At 42.2% G+C, this 22347-nt stretch overlaps 1 protein-coding gene across 1 annotated transcript in view; it reads right to left on the bottom strand.

Annotated features, from left to right (window-relative positions):
• Positions 1 to 22347, bottom strand: part of ptprua (protein tyrosine phosphatase receptor type Ua) — a gene marked incomplete at both ends in the record, with an annotated part of 279645 nt that overhangs the window by 22909 nt on the left and 234389 nt on the right. The window contains 5 exons of the mRNA XM_080045126.1: positions 4190 to 4325; positions 5601 to 5755; positions 6387 to 6503; positions 14116 to 14213; positions 20843 to 20879. Coding sequence (XP_079901252.1) covers positions 4190 to 4325; positions 5601 to 5755; positions 6387 to 6503; positions 14116 to 14213; positions 20843 to 20879 — 543 coding nt within the window. The remainder of the gene's footprint in view (positions 1 to 4189; positions 4326 to 5600; positions 5756 to 6386; positions 6504 to 14115; positions 14214 to 20842; positions 20880 to 22347) is intronic.

The following is a 22347-nucleotide window of genomic DNA, read 5'->3' as shown; positions in this document are numbered from 1 at the left end:
AGAATGTGCACATGATGGATGGGGGGGCTCGTGCTTGCTTCAGTTTGCGGAGGAAGTAGAGGCGCTGATGGGCTTTCTTCGCCAGTGATGCAGTGTTGGTGGTCCAGGAGAGGTCGTCGCTGATGTGCACCCCCAGGAATTTGGTGCCGCTCACTCGCTCCACCGCAGCACCATCGATGGTCAGTGGTGGGTGCTCAGTGTGGCGTCTCCGGAAGTCAACAACAATCTCCTTAGTTTTGCTGACATTCAGCAGGAGGTTGTTGTTGCTGCACCACGTGGTCAGAAGGTTGACCTCCTTCCTGTAGTTGGTCTCATCGTTCTTAGTGATGAGACCCACCAGAGTGGTGTCATCCGCAAACTTCACCATGTGATTGGTGCTGTAGGTTGGTGTGCAGTCGTGAGTCAGCAGAGTGAAGAGCGTTGGGGGGCCCCAGTGCTGAGTGTGATGCTGCTCGAGGTGTTATTGCCGACTCGTACTGTCTGTGGCCTCTCGGTGAGGAAGTCCAGCACCCAGTTGCAAAGCAAACAGTTACATCCTAGTATATGATGTAACTGTTTACAATCCATTGCATTTCAAAGTGACATTTATGCATTTTATAGCACTATTTTACTGCACTTACTTAATGTGACACTGATAAAAGTCTTAAATATAATAAATTATTATTAAAGGCAGACAAATTAATTCATTTAACATTTTAATTAAAAAATAAAATAAATTAGAGTCACACACAAATAATCTCCCTCAATGATCAGGTAGACACACCACCACACAATCTAGTGAGGCAGAAGTGATAATTGAGTCGGATTACTTTGGTGTGACTGTATAATTTAATTATTTTTTTCTAAGATTATTTTTGGAGCATTTTTTCTTTTATTAGATTTTGGAGAGACAGATTTGAAGTGGGGCAGAGAGGGGAAGACATGCAGAGAACTGGCCCGGTCGGAATTTGAACCCAGGTCTGCTGCGGGGCCGGGGCGCGACTCTCTGACCACCGGATATAATTGAATTTTTTATGAAAATATTGCATGATGAAAACAGTTGTAAAAATAATTAAATTTGGCTACACCTAAACCAGCTATAGCGTCAATCAATTACATAAATTATTCAGTAATTCAATTAATAAAGCCTGAAAAGCCCAAAGGTTAAAGAGTGATTTCAATATTTATCGCCTTTTTCTATCAACAATGAAATGACTACACTGTTACAGTGGCAACACTTCTGACACTATACAACTTCTTACCCTTCCAGCTAATGCTTTTAATATAACTCTGCTCTTAACCTTATTCCTAAGCAGGCAGGAGTTTTTGAGGAAAATCTTCAATAAGTATGTTTCTTACAAACACACAATGAGAAAGATAGTTTTTCTCAGGAGTCGGTGGAGACCAAAACAGAGCTAAAAGTAGAGTGAATGCTGTGTATGTCAGGTCCAACATGAATGCAGGACAGAAAACATGGACTGGATTTCACTGCTGTCCTTTCTCCTCACCCACACATCACTTCACCTAACATCACATCTGCCCCACCCAATGTCCAATCATCTATATACTCAACCACCACCCCCCCCCCCTCTCTGCCCCCCTGCATTGCTAACCTGACCTAACCTCAGACCTCTCCAGCCTGCTCCTATCCCATCACCCTCTGGCTGTGCCAACTTTGCCCTCCTCAACACCCGCTCACTCAACAATAAATCCCCCGTCATACATGAACTCATCCTCGACAATAATCTGGACCTCCTTCTACTTACCGAAACCGGGCAACAACCCAATGACTTTTTCTCCCTCAACCAAGCATCTCCCCCTGGTTTCAGCTACATCGCCAAACCCCGCCCCTCCCGCCGTGGAGGTGGCCTCGCCGTCATCCACAAACAAAATGATCTGATCAGAGAATTTACCCTCCCCTCAGTATCATCCTTTGAATTCATCGCTTTTAAAGCCCCCTCCTCCACGACAGTTATTCTCATCTATCGGCCACCCAAACCTAATCCCTCCTTGTCAACTTCTCCACCCATGACAAAGGACACATCCTCGACCTTGTCTGCTCCATCAATCTCCCTGTACTCGACCTCCACCCATGCCCCTTTCCCCTCTCTGATCAAAAACTTAAACTGTTCACCATCCTCTCCCCCACCCCCCGCCCCCTCAGAGAAATCACCTTCCGTAACCTCAAATCCATTGATCCCCACCATCTCTCTGACCTGCTCTCCTCCACTCTCCCTCTGGACTCAACCCTCAGCTCACCTGATGAGCTTACAAACCACCTTAATTCTACCCTGTCTTCCTCCCTCAACACCCTGGCCCCCCTCAAAACCAAAACTGTCTCCTTTAATACCTCCTCGCCCTGGTTCACACCTGCACTCCGCAAACTGAAACAGACTGGCCGCCAACTCGAACTCCACCTCACTGCCTACAAAGACGCCCTCACTGCTGCCAAGTCTGCCTTCCTCTCCGCCATCTTCTCTGACCCCTGCCAAAACCCCAGAACCCTCTTCTCCACAGTGAGCAGCCTCCTCAAACCCCAGACCAGCACCCTCACCACCTCCACCCCAGATCTCTGCAACTCATTCCTCCAGTTTTTTGCTGACAAAATCACCACCATTAACCATTCACTTTTCCCTGTACATGAAGCCCCTGCAGACTCAATGGCCCCTCCCCTACCCATCTCGCTGGACCTCCCAACCCCTCCTCCCCATTGCCGTCTCTCCCACTTCGACCTGGTTACCCCTCTTGCACTCTCCAAACTTATAAGCTCCTCCGCCCCCTCCACAGCACAGAAACCGCTCTCCTCAAAGTCTTCAATGACCTCCTCACCTCTGCCGACGCTGGTTCCTTCAACTTCCTCATCCTCCTTGACCTGAGTGCAGCCTTCGATACTGTAAACCACACCATCCTGCTCACCAGACTCAGCAACCTCGGTATTGAAGGTACTGCACTCAGCTGGCTTCACTCATACCTCTCCGACAGATCTAACTTCATCTCCCTCCACAACCACACATCTGCCACAGTCACCGTCACACAAGGTGTTCCCCAAGGTTCTGTACTCGGCGCCCTCCTCTTCATCATTTACCTCCTCCCCCTTGGTCAGTTACTTTGGCATTTCTCAATGGACTTCCAAGTGCTGATGACACCCAAATGTACCTCTCTCCCTTGAACCCCACATTTGTCACACTGTCAAAACCTCCTTCTATCACCTCCGTAATATTGCAAAGATTAGATCCTCCCTCACACCCCATACTGCTGAAAGACTCATCCATGCCTTCATCTCCTCCCGCCTTGACTATTGTAATTCACTCCTCGCCGGCATCAGCACCACCTCCATCAACAGACTCCAACTGGTCCAGAATGCTGCTGCCCGTCTCCTCACTCACACCAACTCGTGGAACCACATCACCCCAGTCCTCAAAAAGCTCCACTGGCTCCCCATTTCATACCGGATCGATTACAAACTCCTCGTCCTCTCCTACAAAGCCCTGGCCCCCCCATATCTCACTGACCTCCTCTCCCCCTATCAACCCCCCCGGGCCCTCAGATCCTCCTCAGCCAGTCTCCTCTCCACCCACACATCAAAACTCCGCAGCTTTGGCGACAGAGCTTTCTCCAGGGCAGCTCCCAGGCTCTGGAACAGCCTCCCCCAGCATATCCGTGACTCTGAGTCCCTCACCATCTTCCAGTCCCACCTCAAGACCCATCTCTTCTCCCCCGCCTACCCCTAGTTCACCCACCAACCCAACTCTACATGTGCTTTTTGTTTGTTTATTGTTGTTTTGAAAAGCGCTCTGAGTGAGAGAAGAGCGCTATATAAATAAAATTTATTATTATTAATGCTGCTCTTTGTCTACTGGATGTAAATATAGCAAAATGTTTGTGAACACATTAGCCATAACACATTTTTAACACTTCAGGCCATGCATCCAGGTGTAGAAAATCACATAATTCATTGTATTTTTACTTTTCTAATTGTGAATGCAGAAGTTTAATTTGGAATGGAGTTTAGCATTGAGTTATTGGTACTTTTCTGAACACTTCCTCCACCACTGCTCATGGTTGTATTAATGCTATATCAAAAACGTATTTAACACAGACAAAATACAATTCTAGAGCATGCCGATGGACACATTTTTTAAAGAACATAAGGTTTTCCAGTAACTTCACATGCGAGTCTCTCTAAGCACACCGCTGTCCACCCACTCACTTCTGTCTGGATCATGTTGATGCGTCGGGAGCACAGGGTCTTGACACAGTTGTAGATGTCCACCACTCCTTCACACTCGGCCATATCCAGCATGACATCCAGCACAATGTAGCAGCCGGTCCTGCCTGCCCCCATACTGGTGCAGAGGAGAGAGGAGGAGCAAAAGTCCCACAAGCATGAGAACACCACTGAAACGAGAAAAATCTCAGAGGGGAGCTTTTAGCTATGATCGAGATCCTCTGCCCAAAGTCAAGTATAATTAGGAGATTTGTTCTGGGAAAAAGGCAGCACAGACAGGGACCATTATTTTCTGCCTTCATAAAAGTTGAAGTTTGAAATGAACCTTTCAGTTATTGAGTGCTAAGATGTTTTAAAAACGCACTACGTACTGGCCTTTGCCTTCTATCTCTGGGTCTAACATTGGGACAAAGGCATGCGTGGGTGTTTGTGAGTGCCTACACTGCTACTTTCAACTAGCAAATTTAAACAGAGTTCCACACCACTATCTAACAGCCATACAGCAAATAAAAGTCCTTTACTGAAAAGGTAGGCTACATGCTAACCTTGAACATTGAGAACTCAGAATGCACTCTGTGTCTAAAGTTAAATTTATTTCTTGCTGGTTATGTGTGAAATACACCAGCCTGTCACAATTGTGCTCTCCTCCCACGCATATACAGAACCAAGACGCTGAAAGGTATTATGGGAGACGCAGGAATACACAAACTACAGTGGAAATAAACAGGGTAAATGTTATATAGACAGGTGTGTGCCTTTCCAAATCATGTCCAAAAAACTCAATTTACCACAGGTGGACTCCAATGCAGCTGTAGAAACATCTCAAGGATGATCAGTGGAAACCGAATGGACCTGAGCTCAATTTTGAGCTTGATCACAAAGGCTGTGAATACTTATGTATAAGTGATTTCTTTGTTTTTTTATTTGTAATCCATTTGCAAAAATCTCAAACAAACTTTTTTCAAGTTGTTATGTATGTATGTATGTATGTATGTATGTATGTATGTATGTATGTATGTATGTATGTATGTATGTATGTATGTATGTATGTATGTATGTATGTATGTACAGTAAGTATGTATGTATGTATGTATGTATGTATGTATGTATGTATGTATGTATGTATGTATGTATGTATGTATGTATGTATGTATGTATGTATGTATGTATGTATGTATGTATGTATGTACAGTAAGTATGTATGTATGTATGTATGTATGTTCGTACGTTTCTTATTCTGTTTTAGAAAAAAAAGCGTAAATCAAATGTGTTTAAATATATCCGAACATCAAAGGAAACATGGCATCAATGAGCAGTGGCTGGAACCTTTTCAAAGCCCTTCCATCTGTCAGGTGTTTAGGTCAATATTCTGGGCTGGAGAGTGAGGTGTTACCTGCAGTGGACCACCACAGGCCCGGCATCAGGAGGTGTGGAGGCCTTGACCCGCCGTAGGAAGGCCAGCAGGCCTGTAGCGTGGTAGGGCACCCCATGCTCCGGCCAGGACGTGAAGTGGAACTGACACACCTCATGTTTGGCAGGGTAGCCTCTCTAAGAGAAAAAACAATCAGGCAGGTTTTAAGCCTTTCATTCATTATGGTCAGCAAGTTGTCCATAGCTATTTAAAAGACGCAAAAGAACACACGACATCTGTCGCTTCTACCACTACTAGTCTACATCGCTAGTACAATATCACTGTTCAATGTTCACCAATTTCAATACCTCTATACTTATTCATTATTGGTTCACTTACTTTGTACACCTGTTTAATCATTTAACTGACTGTTATCTGTTTTCTTTTCATTGTTACTCACTTTGTAAATCATTTCACTTTGAATTTGCTTACTTATTTTATTGTGCCTCTTACTTTGCTGCACTGTCCCTTTTGCAGCTGTAACAAATGTACATGTTCCCTCCGAAGGACGAATACATGAATAACTTGATGAAACAATGATGTTCATTTATTTCCATGCATATAGAGGACTGTTTGTTGTGATTTGTACATGAAAGGGTTAAATGAGATGCTGTCATAAATATGAGAGCGTAAAGGTTTTTAGAGTACATGAATAAAAACCAATGAAACAAACCTGAAGCTAAAAAAGGTAATGCATTAGTGGGTACATTACATAGAGGCTATGGTGAGAGACTTGAGATACAAATAGAATGTGAGAGTATGACTCACCCTCTCCATGGCAAAGGTGCGCACAGTGTACTCTGCCAGTGTCTCTGTCTTCAGGAGCGTTATCTTAATGTCACCGTAGAGCTCGGTGTCATCGGGCCAATACTTACAGCACTTCATCTGGAGAAAACCACAAACAGCCACGGTTCAGAAATTTAAACACACACGCACGCACGCACACACACACACACACACACACACACACACACACACACACACACACAAACTAGACGACAACTGAGATCCCAAACAAGCAGATAGATTGCAATGCACTAATCCTGTTGTGGATTACTCCAGTTGTTCCAATCATCTCAGCCATCATAAAAGTGTTGAAGGTTAGAAAATAAGACTATTGTTGATATGCTTTGTGATAAAACTTGTGATTTAATGTCAGTGATGGTGTTATTTTCCTCGCTATGTCCCCAACCATAACTCCCGCTGTTGATTTATGAAGTGAATGTTTATTTTATTCTGCCATTGGTGCAGTGTTTTCTGTGCCTTTGACATTTTCTCCTGGTGTTAACATTTTCTACACGCTCAAGGCTGTGGAGGATTTTTTTGGACTGATCCACAAATGTATAATTTTTCTCACCTACAAAGACTTAGGGGAGAACGGGGTAATCTGAGACACTTTCTACATTTGCTCCCTTCTAAGCGAGCTAAAATGATTTATCACTCAAATTTCCCATTAATTCAGGATGTTTCCTAAAAATGGGCATTAGCAGAATTTATTCAAGACAAAGGGCAGTGAAAATATGATTGTTTTAAAAAAAGTTGTCACTTGTGTCTCACTTTACCCCAGCTGTGGGTAAACTGAGACGGACCAGAAAAAGCAAGGGGGTAAACCGAACCACTTAATTTTTCCACTCTGAAACTACCATAACAACACAAATTGTAACAGTTAGAATCCTGACAGCTAGCTTGAAAACCAAATAACAAAACTGATGTCGGACTAGTAACAGAAGCATAGGTTTTGGTCAATTAAGCAAAACATGTTCTAAACACTTGAAAGTAACTCTGATTAAATACACCATATAATTCATATTCAATAATTTACATTCAAATGACAGATAGAACCAGTCAGATTAAAATACAGTCTGGGGGTCAGAACACAGGACCCTTAGAGCCAGCTAGTGTCTGGGGGTCAGAGCAAAGGACAATCTGGGACCCAGAACAAAGGACTAGACCCAGCTGTCATTTTCCATCTTTTGAGTCTTTTTTTCTGCATTTGTTTTATTGGGATAAATTGGGCAGAATGTGGCTCGGTATTGTCTTGCTTAACCCTCTGAGGTCTAAGGGTATTTTCTCCGATTTTACATACAGTACTTCTATAAATACCTATTTTAAATGTACAAGAAGATATATTATACCAAAGTGTTTTATATGTTCAGAACACATTAGGCCTTTGTTTTCTGAGGTCTGCTTATGTCCTAGACCATTGTGTATATAAATAATTGGCTAAAATTGTGATTTTTGAAAAACCTGGAAATTTGTGTGAAAGAAGAACCTTTAGTCATCCTGTTGAATTGTTTTGGCTCTTGAAATTGCTTCTCCTAAGCCTTAGCTTAAAAAATGCAGTGTAAAATTTCCAAAACACAGTAGGGAAGTGCACAAAACATGACTAATATGAAATTTGGTCCAGACGCTTTTTGGTAGAAATGTTGTCTCTACTTTCAAAAAACATTAGGGAATTAGACTGAATGAAGACTTTGAACCACATATGATGATTCATGGGATGTATACTAATAAAAGAGGAAGCATCATAAAACATTTTTCAAACAAACTATTAGGTAAATATAAAAACAATAATAACAAACTACTTTCACACTATGTATATACTCTATGCTTGTGAGCTTCTGGGTCTTGCTTCTCGCAGTGATTGCTAAGCCTGTAAGGGACGGACAGTATCGCAAGAACATACCCTGGAAACAGGAGAACCTGTAGTTTGAGATGATGTTTTAATTTTATTTTTCAGCCAAATCTTCAGGGAGATATTAATAAAAATACTTAATCATTTCAACTTTGTATTGGTAACAATCTGGATGGTACTCCTTTTCCTCTGGAGCCCGGAGGACACAACGGCCATGATTTACAAAAACTATTTGAAATGTAGACTCGTCAGACCACACCTCACTGTGTGTCAGTCCATCTCAGATGAGCCCAGGCCCAGAGAAGTATGCAGCATGTGTGGATGTTGTTGATATATGGCTTTCACTTTGCATGGTAGAGTCTTAACTTGCATTTGTGGATGTAGCGAAGAACTGTATTTACTGGCAATGGTTTTCTCTTTCTTTCAAAGGTTTTTTTATTAAATGTTAGTAACAACGGAATTGTAGCACAGCGAGTACAAATTTTTTCCCCTTTTTCTCCCGAACATACCCCACCCACATCCCACCCTCACACCCAACAACACAAAACACACACCACAAGAAACAAAAACAAACAATCAATATGAAAAAAAACAAAAAAAAAACACATAAGAAAGAAGAAAGAAGAAAGAAAATTAAATCAAATAAAAGAGGGGAGGGAGTAGCTACTCTTCTATAATTATTGTTGGTTTTTTAAAATAATTTAGGAAGGGGTGCCAAATTCTGTCAAATTTATTCTCGGATCCCTGGGTAGTATAACGTATTTTCTCTAAATTCAAACATGCCATAATGTCTCTAATCCAATGTGAGTGGGAAGGAGGAGCAGGATCTTTCCACTTGAGTAAGATAACCCTACGAGCAAGTAATGAAGTAAAGGCCAGTACCTTCAGCTTCACTTTAGGCAAGCCCGGATTTGGAGCAATGCCAAAAATTGCAGTGAAAGGGTTCGGCTCAATTTGATGCTGAATTACTTCAGAAATTGTTTGAAAAACTGATGTCCAGAACTCAGTCAAGGTGGGACACAACCAGTACATGTGAAAGAGTGATGCCGGTGCGCTCTTACAGCTATCACAGGTCGGGTCTACATCGGGGAACATACGAGCTAATTTAGTTTTAGATATGTGGATACGATGTACTACTTTAAATTGCACAAGAGCATGTCGGGCGCACATGGAGGTAGAGTGTATCCGATCCAGGACTGAATCCCACATGTGATCTGTGAAGGCAGAACCTAGGTCCTGCTCCCACAGGGTTCTTATAGCTGCTAAAGAGGGGCTATGCAACTTTGAAATAAGGTTGAAAAACACAGAAATTGAGCCTTTTAATGTGGGGTTTACAGAAAGAAACAAATCGACATGATTGGCTGGCGGTTTATAAGGGAATTGGGGAATTAACTTCTGCGTAAAATGCCTGATTTGCAGAAATCAGAAAAAATTTGTCTTTTCTATGCCAAAATGTTTTGTCAATTGGGAAAAACTAGCAAATAGATCATTAATAAATAAATCACCGATGCATTTTAAGCGTTTTTTATGCCAGATCTTGAATGCACCATCCACCGTCGAGGGAACAAATAAATGATTAGCTGCAATTGGGCTGAAAAGTGAAAAATTCTGCATTCCAAAATTCTTCCTAAATTGGGTCCAAAATCGAAGGGAGTGCTTAATCACAGGATTACTGTTGGGAATAGCCGAAGAGAGTGGAAGTGCGGCGCTTAAGAGGGCAGATAGAGACAATGGGCTAACAGCGCTGGACTCCATTGTTACCCAGACTGGGGCTGAGTCGTCAAGGTGAAAATGCACCCAATACACTAAAGAACGGATATTAGCAGCCCAGTAATACTATTGGAAATTAGGGTGGGCCATTCCGCCTGTTTTTTTTGGTCTTTGAAGAAATGCTTTCCTTAACCGAGGGTGTTTACCATTCCAAATATAATTTATCATTAAAGAGTCAAGGGCCTGAAAAAAGGATTTGGGGAGAAAGATGGGGAGACATTGGAATAGATATAGGAACTTTGGGAGTAATGTCATTTTAATTGAATGTATTCTACCTATGAGAGAGAAAGCCAGAGGAGACCACTTCGATAATATTTGCTTCGCCTGATCCAATAATTTGAGGAAGTTATATTTAAATAGGTTTTTAAAATTTCTGGTAAAACATACCCCAAGGTAACTCAGATGGTCTGTCACCACTTTGAGTGGGAGAGCTGTATAATCAAGTTTAAGAGCTTCTTTATTAATCGGAAAGAGTTCGCTCTTGCTCAAGTTAAGTTTATAGCCAGAAAACTGACTAAAGACCTCCAACACAGAAAGTGCCTCAGGTAAAGAGGTGGCTGGCTTGGCGACAAACAAAAGTAAGTCATCGGCGTATAATGATACCTTATGTTCAATTCCTCCTCTCCATATCCCCTGAATCTGTTTGTTACCTCTGATGGCAATCGCAAGTGGTTCGATTGCAATAGCAAAAAGGAGCGGGCTCAAAGGACAACCCTGCCGGGTCCCACGGTGCAGATCAAAACTACTTGAGTAACGGCTGTTTGTTAATACTGAGGCAGAAGGGCATGCATATAATAATTTAACCCAAGAAGTGAAAACAGGACCCAAACCGAATTTCTCAAGGTTGAAAAACAAATAATTCCATTCTACTCTATCAAATGCTTTTTCAGCATCCATAGAAGCGAGGCATTCTGATTCAATATTTCTGGGGGAATATAAAATGTTCATCAGCCGGCGGATATTATAAAATGATTGGCGTCCCTTTATAAACCCAGTTTGGTCGGGGGATATGATAGATCGATAGTTAGCCTGCTATCGGTATATGAATGTGTTTGTGAATGGTAACGTGGGAAAGGAAAACAGGTCTCCCTTGCAAAAGAGTCTTCGGTCTCAATGGGATATACCCGTATAAATAAAGGTTATATAGAGGGGAGAAAATCCTCCAATCTGTGGGCGAGAATTTTAGCAAGTATCTTCACATCCGTATTTAATAGTGAAATTGGTCGGTATGATGCACAATCTAGAGGATCTTTATCCTTTTTTAACAACAGGGAAATACAGGCCTGGTAGAACGAAGGCGGGAGTTTACCTGAGTCAAATGAGTCTGAGAATACTGAACATAAAAAAGGCGATAATTCGGCTGAAAATTTCTTTAAAAAGTCAGATGGAAGTCCGTCTGGACCAGGAGATTTGCCTGATTGCATAGATGTTATTGCTGCAATAATTTCCCTCTGAGTAATAGGTGCCTCAAGGCTATGTCTCAGGTCTTGAGAAAGGGAAGGCATGTTTAGGTTACTGAAAAAGGTTTCCATCACCGCTGCGTCTACTGTAAAATCAGAACTATACAAATTTGAATAGAATGTTTTGAACTTTTCGTTTATCAATTTCTGATCTGATGTTGTACACCCACTGTCTGTCCGTATTCCAGGGATGAGTTGCTTCGCTCTAAATCCGCGCAGTTGATTGGCCAGGAGTTTGCCAATCTTGTCACCATGCTCGTAAAAAGTACTTCTGCTCCTAAGCAACTGGTCAGCAACCTGACGAGAGGAAAGAAGGTTGAATTCTGTCTGAAGTTTTAAACGTTCTTTGTAAAGTTCAGATGAAGGTGAATTAGCATATTGTCTGTCTATGTTCAGAATCTGATCAGCTATTTCAGTTTGTTTCTGTTTTGTACACTTATTTTTGTATGCTGCAAATGATATAATTTCACCTCTTAAATAGGCTTTCAGGGCTTCCCAAATTGTTGCATTGGACACATCTTGCTGAATCGGAATCGAATCGAATCGTGAGGTGCCAAGAGATTCCCACCCCTACTATGAACAATCCAGCAAACTGTCAAAATGACAACACATTAAACAAACATACCGAGCTCAACCAACAAATTCGAAATACAAAAAAAAAGAACAAGGCGTGAGTTACACAATCTGTCCAAATGGCAAAAAAAATAAAAAATAAAGAACAGACACGCTTATCTAGCCATTTTAAAATAGAGATACAAATTTAAAAAAGCGAGTGAGCTAGACAATACGTCAAAATGACAAGCAACAAAAATGTCACGTTCACCCAGCTAATTTACTCATTTTAAAAAAAAGGGAGAAAAAATGCGTATAGTACCATCAGTCTGAGAGTTTGACTGAGGATATGAAAAGAGCATTTGTCCACATTGTATACTCACAGCAGGCAATCATATTTACTACGGACTCACACCCAGTGTAGATATGTAGTTAGATGCTTCAGAGACAGACCGCAGCCACTTCCTCTCGCCGCTCTGGAGAGTAATACGAAGCCTCGCAGGATGAAGAAGAGAAGGACGGAGACCGCGCTGATAAAGCTCAGCCATGACCCGCTTGTATTCAGCCCGCTGCTTCACGACCTCCACGCTGTAGTCCTCGTAGAACCGGAACTTGTGGCCGTGGTACTCCAGCTCGCCCTGTTTACGTGCCTCTTTCATGATCAGGTCTTTAGTCTGGTATCGGTGAAAGCGGATAACGACGGATCGCGGCCTCTCATGCGGGCCTGGTTTGGGTGCCAGAGTGCGGTGAGCCCTCTCCAGCTACGGGGGAGAAGGGAGAACTCGACCACCAAACACCTCGACGAGGAGCTCGGAGAAAAAGGCGGCGGGGCGCGCACCCTCAAGTGACTCTGGTAAGCCCACAATACGAACGTTCTGTCTCCTGCTTCTCCCTTCCAAATCCGATAGTTTAGCTTTCAACAGCTTGTTATCTTCCTGCAGTGAGGAGCACGTAGCCTCAAGTTGCTCCAGGCGTCCGCAAACAGTTTCTGCATTCTCCTCGAGATCGGTTATACGTTTCCCCTGGCCTGAGACCACGGCCTGGATGTAGTCCAGCTTAGTGTTCATGCTGGCGAAAGATGATTTAAACTCAGCGGCTATGGCTGCTCTATGCTGTTCAAGCAGATCCGAAATGGAAGCCACTGAGCTAGCACCAACGTCCATGCTAATCACGCTGTCCGAGGACATATCTGACTCTGCCAAATCTCTTTTTGCGTTTTTCTTGCTTCTAGGCATTTCTCCAAAACAGTATCAGTGTTACCGGCAACACAAGCACAAAAAAAATCGACAAAAACAGTTAGGTCTGAAATATTTTGTGGGAGCTATAGAGCGATCGTACCTACCCCATGCTCTGTAACCCAGAAGTCTCCTGGCAATGGTTTTCTGAAGTGTTCATGGCCCAAGTAGTAGCTAATATCCTTTATAAAATCATTTAATTTTTTAATGCAGTGCCATTTTTCAATCTTTTAGTGCGCCTGTCCCAACTTTTGTTAAATGTGTTGCTGGCATCAAATTCAGAATAAGCATATATTTATGAAAAAAACAATGAAATAGATAGGGTAAAACATAAAATATATAGCCTTTGTATTTAAAAAAAAACTTGATTGGATGTGAAAAAGGATTTAGAAATGATCACATTCTGTTTCATATACGTTTTACACAACATCCCAACTTTTTCAGAATTGGGGTTGCAACCATTTTGTGGCTGACTGTGTTACCTTCATTGATCGCATTTAATAAAATGATGCCAGCTAAATCCTAATACTTTGTCATATATATTTCTAATACTATAATGGTGGCCTACTGCATCAAACCAGACAGGAGGATTTAGTAAAACAGAAGCTCTTGTTTTCCTCCGTGGGCCTTCATATATATCAAAGCCTTGACCTTGGAGCAGAGCCACCAAAGCAAAAAGGTGATCGCTCATGATCAGACAGCGACAGCCATTTCCTCCCACAACACAGCCCCTTCTGATATATGGTTAATGATAAAGGGGGGAGCCCCAGAAATACTTTCTCTCCATCCATCTTTCCCGGGCGGCTTGGAGGGGTCACAGGACAAAAGGGAAAAGGGAAACCTACCCTGCCCACTTCCACCAGCTTGGTGATCATGACAATACTGAAGCAGTTCTCCTGCCAGACCATCCGCCAGAAGTCATAGATCATCTCCTGCTTGGGGCCTGCAGAGGAGGAGATATACAGTGGAGGTATGGAGGGAAGGAGTGGGAGAAGGTGGAGGAGAATGAGGGAGGGCGGAGAGGGTGAAGCCATAAGTCAGAGAAAATAGCAGTAATAACCATCAATGCAGAGGCGGCATGTAATCCATGCCAGGGAATAGAGTAACAATGTGTCATTCATGAACTATCGCCCCCTCTGTGTTCGCCTAATACTACAGAGAAATGTGATTTCAATACGCCCACAAATCTTCAGCCATTGTGCAAACAAGCTCCCCGTATTGCCTTTCCGAAGGTACATCGGTGGTTGACACAAATCACGGCCCCACTGGAGAAGATGACACTTTCATTGATTTCATTACACTGTGGTGTTGATAATATCATAAGGTTCTCCTGTATACCGGCCCTCTGCCAAACACACTACACCCCCTTTAAGAGAACGAGATGTCTATTAATTTCTAACCCAATCACTTTGTGTAATAGAATATCATCTCGTCTCATGTTACTGAGCTAAATTACTTTTTCAGGAGAGGGTTGCACCTTATCTTCACCTGAAATGTTTGTGTGCAGGCAGTCTCATATCTTGTTACTACTTTTTTCTTTAATATGTAATCATTTATTTCCTAATATCATGTTTATTTGGAGTCTCTATATGATAAAAAAGCGATTCAAAGTCTTTTACAGAGAGAAAAGGTTGAAACAAAGCAGTAACAGGGAATAACCATTTTCTCAAATAATATAGTTTGTTATATGTTATATATACAGTATGATATTAATGAACTTCCCGGACGAGCCCCTAATGTGTCAATGCCCGGCTCAAGGGAATAACAAAGAAAAGCTCACACATGACGTGTGTGTGTGTGTGTGTGTGTGTGTGTGTGTGTGTGTGTGTGTGTGTGTGTGTGTGTGTGTGTGTGTGTGTGTGTGTGTGTGTGTGTGTGCAACAGAAAGCTAATCCAAGATTTTAAGAAACCAAACATCAAAGGAGAAAGAGAAAGTAGCTGACTCTTGACTTGTATATAGCCGAGGAGCTCAGCAAACACAGATGTTGGGACATTCCACTGATCACATCCTGCGAAGCCTGGCATTCAGGAAGTACCAGAGGGCTGTCACACAGCACAGTAAAAGCTTTACAGAGCAATAGTAGATTCTAAAATCATAAGGCCGGTGTACTCCATTCTTTTTTTTTCAATCATTATACCAAGGAACACTGGCGTTATCATCAAGTCTACCCTGTAATAAAACAGGTTGCCAGTAGACGTGTTTGAGATGCAGAGTGAATAGATTGGATTGTTGGGTCCTAGGTAAGATATAATTAGAAGGAGTTGAGACGGAGTGGCTTTTACAGAATGGTTGTAATCCAGCCCCCATGGGATAGAATGCAGTAACTCTGAATGGAGTCAGAAAAAAGGTACAGAAAGCAACAGTGAGGCCTATGCATGTTAGCCTCTACACCTAATCAAGCTTAGCCTGGCACCGCTCAATTTTAATTTCACTTCATTAGTCAGTCTGGGGCTGGGTGCATTCATTTGTTCCTGCTCGTCCAGATTTTTGGATGTCCAATCAGCGAACAGAGGGAGCGGCTGAGAACGATGACGTCGAAGTCGCGCGCCAGTTTCAGTTGAATGCTGCGTTCCTTTATACTCGGAACTCTGAGATTTCTGACTTGGTAGTTCCGACCTGTCTGTGTTCCAGTGCATCTGCTCGGGAAAGTATGTACGCCTACAACCTTTCTCATCCAAATAACTAAACGTTAGGCTCTAGCGAGTTACCATTGCCAGGTACCGGTAGATCCATAGACTACAATATGTAGTGAAGTCGGAAATTTCCGAGTTCCCAGTACAACTGGAACGCACCGTCAGAAGCCGGCTCATGACATACGTCACGACCAAACGTTATGCGATTGGTTGGCTGATCCAGAGTGGCACTGGGCAGATCCAATAGTTTTAAACTTCAACAGAAACCCGCCTCCAAGTGAGTGAAGATTTGCCAATAGAGCAGTTCCAGACCTTCTGTACAAATGAAATGAAGTACGATGGTCTGGTTGGACCAGGCTAAATCAAGCTATCAAGCTGGAGGTAAACATTTTTTTTTACTTTTACTTCCACAGTTGTCTTAACAAGGAGGAATCCAGCAGGTATAAATTTGACTACACCGCCCCAGGGCGAACATGCAAAGACCTCTGAAGGCTGAGTAATGCAATTGGAGGAGGAGGAGGAAGAGAAACAACCATACTTGCCTGTTAAGAATCAAGGCAGATGCAGGGCCTGACAACATCGCTCCCTTGCATAACAGCCAGATCCTGGAGGGACAACCGGTCCTTACTGTAGTTGACCTGAGGCTGAGCCAACACCAGCCTCCGCACGTTCTAATATGAACTTGTGGGCTTTGACTATACGGTCCTCGCTCCTCTTCACAGGGTTATTCCCAGCTCCCTTCCCTGTTAACAACCACTGACATGTTCCAACGATATGAGATGTTAATTGTTCATGTGCATCGGTGGCAGGAGCCCATTAATGCATGGCCAGAGGGAGGGAGAGACATATGATGGGTGATCCCAGTGGCCTGGTCAATCTGTATGCATATAGCAACACGCTTTAGACTCGGGCGCTTCAGAGTGTGCTTGGCATTTGTCCTCCTCCTCGTCTCTGGACATAATAGAGAGTTAGCCCGGAGCACCTGCTGCCTTAAGACACATCTAAGGTGCAACAAATCAACCTCAACCTGCCAAGACAAACCGCCAGCCCCGAGGGCCCGCCCACCAACACATAGTGAGCATGTTGTTCAGTGCCTGCAGAGTGTGAGGGGCAAGTGGCAGAGTGTATGCAGGAAACTGTATGGTGTGTAAATCTGTGTAAGTACACGCAGACACATTTGTCTTTTGTGAGATCGACCTGATCCAATATAAATGCACTTCCTAGCTCAGCTGCGTGACCTTCACTAGTAGCTTCTTCCGTGTGTGAGTCTGGGACTTCGCAGAAAAAGAACAGAAAAGAAAGCCTGTCATTTGCAGAAGTCACACCAAAACCTCCATGAATGTTAGTGGCAGCCGCCAGTCATTCATTTTCACTATAATTTTCGCTACGAAGGGCGACTGAAGGCTGCAGCAGCGCCATAGCAACCACCCCACATACACAAACTACTATGTCCACTCCACACAGTCTGAAATAAGCCGTGGATGAAGAACTCCCTAAACATTTAGGCCTACAACAACCAGTTTAATTTAGCCTAAATACTAATTTGTTTTATATAGCCTATGTTGTTTTATGGTTTGGTTTTTAAATAAAAAAATAAGTTCCAATTATGTTTGTGTATGCTGTTAGGGGTGGAGGGAGGGGGGGGGGGGAGATCTACATTGTGGGCTATTTGCACTGAATTGCAAATTATGATATTTTAAGAAATACACTGAATTACATGGGTGTGATAAGAGCATTAAAATTAGAAAAAATAATGGGACAAAAATAAATCAAGGGACATTTAGGCTAGAATAGATAAAAATGCGATTAATCGCGAGTTAACTATGACATTAATGCGATTAATCGCGATTAAATATTTTAATTGTTTGACAGCACTACCTTAATTATATTGAAGTTTAGCGAATTATCTCAAATGCCAGAAATGTGTGGCTGTGTCTTATTCGCATTTTTATCTATTCTAGCCTAAATGTCCCTTGATTTCTTTTTGTCCCATTATTTTTTCTCATTTAAATGCTCTTATCACACCTATTCTAATTATGATATTTAGAAGAAATACACTGAATTACAAGTAGAGTCTACACCATTGTAATTCAGTGTATTTCTTCTAAAATATCATAATTTGCAATTCAGTGCAAATAACAATGTACCCCACCCCATAGAACAGCGTTCACAAACATAATTGGAACTTATTTTTTTTATTTAAAAACCAAACCATAAAACAACATAGGGTATATAAAACAAATTAGTATTTAGGCTACATTAAACTGGTTGTTGTAGGCCTAAATGTTTTGGGAGTCTTTCATTCACGGCTTATTTCAGACTGTGTGTGGAGTGGACACAGGTGGTTGCCATGGCGCTGCTGCAGCCGAGGCTTCAGTCGCCCTTCGTAGCGAAAATTAAAGTGAAAATTAATGACTGGCGGCTGCCACTAACATTCATGGGGGTTTTGGTGTGCGCGCAGGGTTATGAGTAGGACTTTTGCAAATGACAAGCTTTCTTTTCTGTTCTTTTCCACAAAGTCCCAGTCACACACGGAAGATTAGTGAAGGTCGCGCAGCTGAGCTAGGAAGTGCTAGGTTCCGGTTTCTGCTTCAAAATAAAAGTCAGAATTGACTTGACGTTTTGTCAGTTAAATGTTTTACGCTGTAGGACATGTTCCGTTTGAATTGACAGTAACTTAAATGCGAGCCATATGTATAGTTTGTGGTGTTTCAGTTGTTCTAACATTACTAGTTGATACAACAGCATGTGAAAAAACCACAACATTTCCTAGGCCGTAAAATTGACGCCGTTAAAATGGGTTTGCGTTAACGCCGTTAATAACGTGTTAAACTGACAGCACTAGTATTTTAATGTAGCATAGTGCTGTTCTTGTTTTTATATATGAAATGGTCGAATAAAATCAATCAATCAATCAATCAAAATCCTATCCATTATTATTGTCATCAATAGCATTTTCTTGCACATCTGAAAATATCCTTCCTCTTCCTCCTGTTGGGGGAAGCCTTTGGTTTCTATTGTAAATATACAGTATAATTAACAGTAAAAACTGTTAGTATTTATCTGTGCAAATATTCTATAATTGTAATACAGAAATCAATTCCTGTAATGCTATCTTTTACAGTAAATACAATTCTCACTTGTTTGTTTGGTGAAAAATAAGCATAAAAGATGCAACAGTAGATCATGGCAGATTGGATTGCACCCTGCCTCTTTCAATGAGAGACCATGATTCACAACAGGGTCTATCAGTGTAGTCCTTAATGTATTTCATCAGACATTACAGCTCTTGGTCTTCTAGGTCTTCCTCCAAGCAACCACACCCTCCCTGCTTCACTTCTCCCTCCACAAACCGGTTTTCCTTGGTCCATATCCCCCAAAAAGTACTTCCTAGCTTCCCCTATATACTGTATATACAGTATGTTAACAAGTCTAAAGCGAGTCACCTGCTTAGTGTTTCAGCTGAAATTGCAACCAGCAGTGTTTGAAATGCACCAAGCTGAAATCCATTCTGTTTTGAATGTATGGTTTACAGTTGTGACAGCAGTGTCTTAGCATTTGAACAAAGGGCTGTAAATCCACAGTGTTGTGCATGTGCAAAGGTTTTATTTCTGCTTGTGTTATGTTTGGCGTCTCCCACAGCAGTTTGTCTACTGTCCAGAGTCCTTAATGTTATGTCAGGCAGGATGGACAGGTGCTCACTCTTGACGCACAGAATGAATCCAAACAGGGCTTTGACGCGGTTGCTGTTTCTAACAGGAGCGACTGTACTCATGTAAAACCAGTTTTATTTGCAGAGGCTTTTTATTAAGATATGTGTTCTTTTGTTTTTCTTCTAATGTCCTGCCATATTCTCTTCATTTCATCAGTCCTTGTTGTCTTACCCACAGCATTTATTTTCTCACAGATACTCTCCCATATCGCCTTTCTTTGAGTAATATTAATATCAATTGTCTGTAGGTCAACAGTTCGTGTGTTTTCCTCTTCCTATAACACCTCTTATTCCATGGCATTACATTTCTCTTAGTGCTTGCTGTCACTCTGCTCTCTGTCCAAACACAGAAACCAGTAACACACGCTAAACCCTCATTTAGATCTGCTTCCTCTAACATGTTTGCACCTGTAATTTGGACATTTAATCTTAGTTTATCACACACAGAACACCCACACACCAAAAGTGCAATGTTTAGAATGCTCACGCAGTTTAGCACTCTTTATTTAGGATCGTAGTAGAAAAACCCCATCGTGGGTTAACATGAAAGAGAGAGAGAGAGACTTTCAGTTACTTTTTTGAAGCGGCAGAACTGAGACCAAAGTGAAAGATGGGAGGAAACCAGAGGGGGAATACGAAATGAAAAAGATATTCACTGAATAAATAGGATCAGTCGGGAGAGAATAAAGAAAATGTCTTGATCTCTTTCTCTCATTCTATTTCTGTGTGTGTGTGTGTGTGTGTGTGTGTGTGTGTGTGTGTGTGTGTGTGTGTGTGTGTGTGTGTGTGTGTTTGTGTGTGTGTGTGTGTGTGTGTGTGTGTGTGTGTGCGTGCGTGCGTGTGTTTGTGCCTCTTGGGGAACGCAGCCTATACAGTGTATCAAACTAACATCAGAGAGATGGTTCGCCGCACATGCAGATGGAGGGGAGGAGAGACACAAAAGATGCACTTCACAGAGAGCGACAGTCAGTAGTGTTACAGTGCAGATTGACAGACAGTTAACAGTCCATTGTGGTGGGATGTGTTCCTCACACATGGAGGAAAGAGATGCTTTGTGGTGGAAATCCAGATGTGAGCATGAGGCAACACAAGCTCCTTGTTGTGTACACATTAAATAATTCAGTAAAATCATTTGAATAGTCAGCTGCTCTGCTGTGCAAAGAACGCCACAAACAAACACAAAATAGTCGCGGTCAAACACAGCCGTTGGGTTATTTTACACTCACCTTGAGTAGCGATGAAATGGTTTGATCGCTGATAGCCCTGTGTGACGGAGAGAGAGAACGAGGAGGGTAGTGGAGAGAAGAAAGAAAAAGGGAGATGGGAGATAGTTAATAATTACAATAGCACATGATGAAGTGAGCCTCTGGGACCACTCATTTCACCCCTCCCATCCATTGTCTCTCCATTTTCAGCTTTGAGTCATCTCTCATTCATCTCAGTGCTGGGGGGTTGATGTCAGCACTCTGCTCTGCTACATTTCTACTCTGCTCTCCACTGAACACATTTTGCAATCGTAAAAAACTAATCAGTTTACAGACGGATGATGCTCCACCCGGAACCACGTTAGCTTTTTGACCGGCTGAATTATTTGCCCTGTGTAGGCTTGTTTGCACTTGAATTCAAATTAGGGCTGGGTAATGGCAAGGACGTCACCATACCATACGCATCACGACACATGGGTCACAATATGATATATCTAGTTGTCTGGCCCTCCACATTCTGCTCAGCTCGGCATTAGTGCAGTTATGATACAGTGTGTTCACGGTCTGCTAAGCTATTATTTTACATTAGTACCCCCCCCCCCCCCAGACACACACACAATGATATACACGTACACACTATTCAGTCAGGCAGGCACACAAATGACATTCCATGACTGTCATGCCACAGAGGGAGGTTGAGATGGATGGCTATCGCTATGAAATAGTGCCCCCTCCTTCCCATAAGCCCTCCGTTGCTGAGTTTCCTTGGGGCAGACCAGTTTTCTGTCTGTCACCGTGGCAACCACACTTTCCGAAAGTAGGCAAGCAGAAAGAAAAAAACACATCAAGCAATGTGAACTCACTATGGGTTGGAAAGAAATAAAACAAACATGCAGAGTCATTTGAGACGTGGAAGCTTGTCAATCGTGTCAAAAAGAAAGACAAAAACAACTTTCGGTTTTGCGGCTGTACAACAACAGGGCACTTAACCACAAACCCACATCTGACAACAGTTTCAAAATACTCATAAGAAAGTTGATTTGTCTGAAAACTACCCATCATTGTATTTAAGATTCCTAGGGACACAAATTATGTTCCTAGCTGCTTTGCCTTGTTGCCAACAACTGCAATAATTATGTTTCTATGGATGTATGTGGGTGCACCAATTACGGTACTTTCCAAACATCTGTCCCAAAAGGTTTTTATCCACTGGATATATTTGATGAAGTCTTTTTTTATTTCAAATGAACTGGCATATTAGAACAAATTGGCTCTACTTTTGAACTTAGCACCCACTTCTGTTCTTTATTTATGACAGACGTTTAAGACCCAGATAAGATCCTTTCATTGGAAACCTAATAATATTCATGGAGACATCCATTTAGAGCATTTACTTTTGATTAGGAAAAACTATTGCTATCAATAGAAAGGTCTGCATAATTACTAATTTAGTATAGCCCAACACTTTGCAGTCATTTATTAAACAGGAATTAGTAGTGATAACAAACTCTTGACCATTTGTTAAT

The sequence above is a fragment of the Ammodytes marinus genome (assembly GCF_949987685.1).
Source record: "Ammodytes marinus genome assembly, chromosome: 17".
Lineage (NCBI taxonomy): Eukaryota > Metazoa > Chordata > Actinopteri > Uranoscopiformes > Ammodytidae > Ammodytes > Ammodytes marinus.
This window is presented reverse-complemented; position numbering and strand designations above follow the sequence as displayed.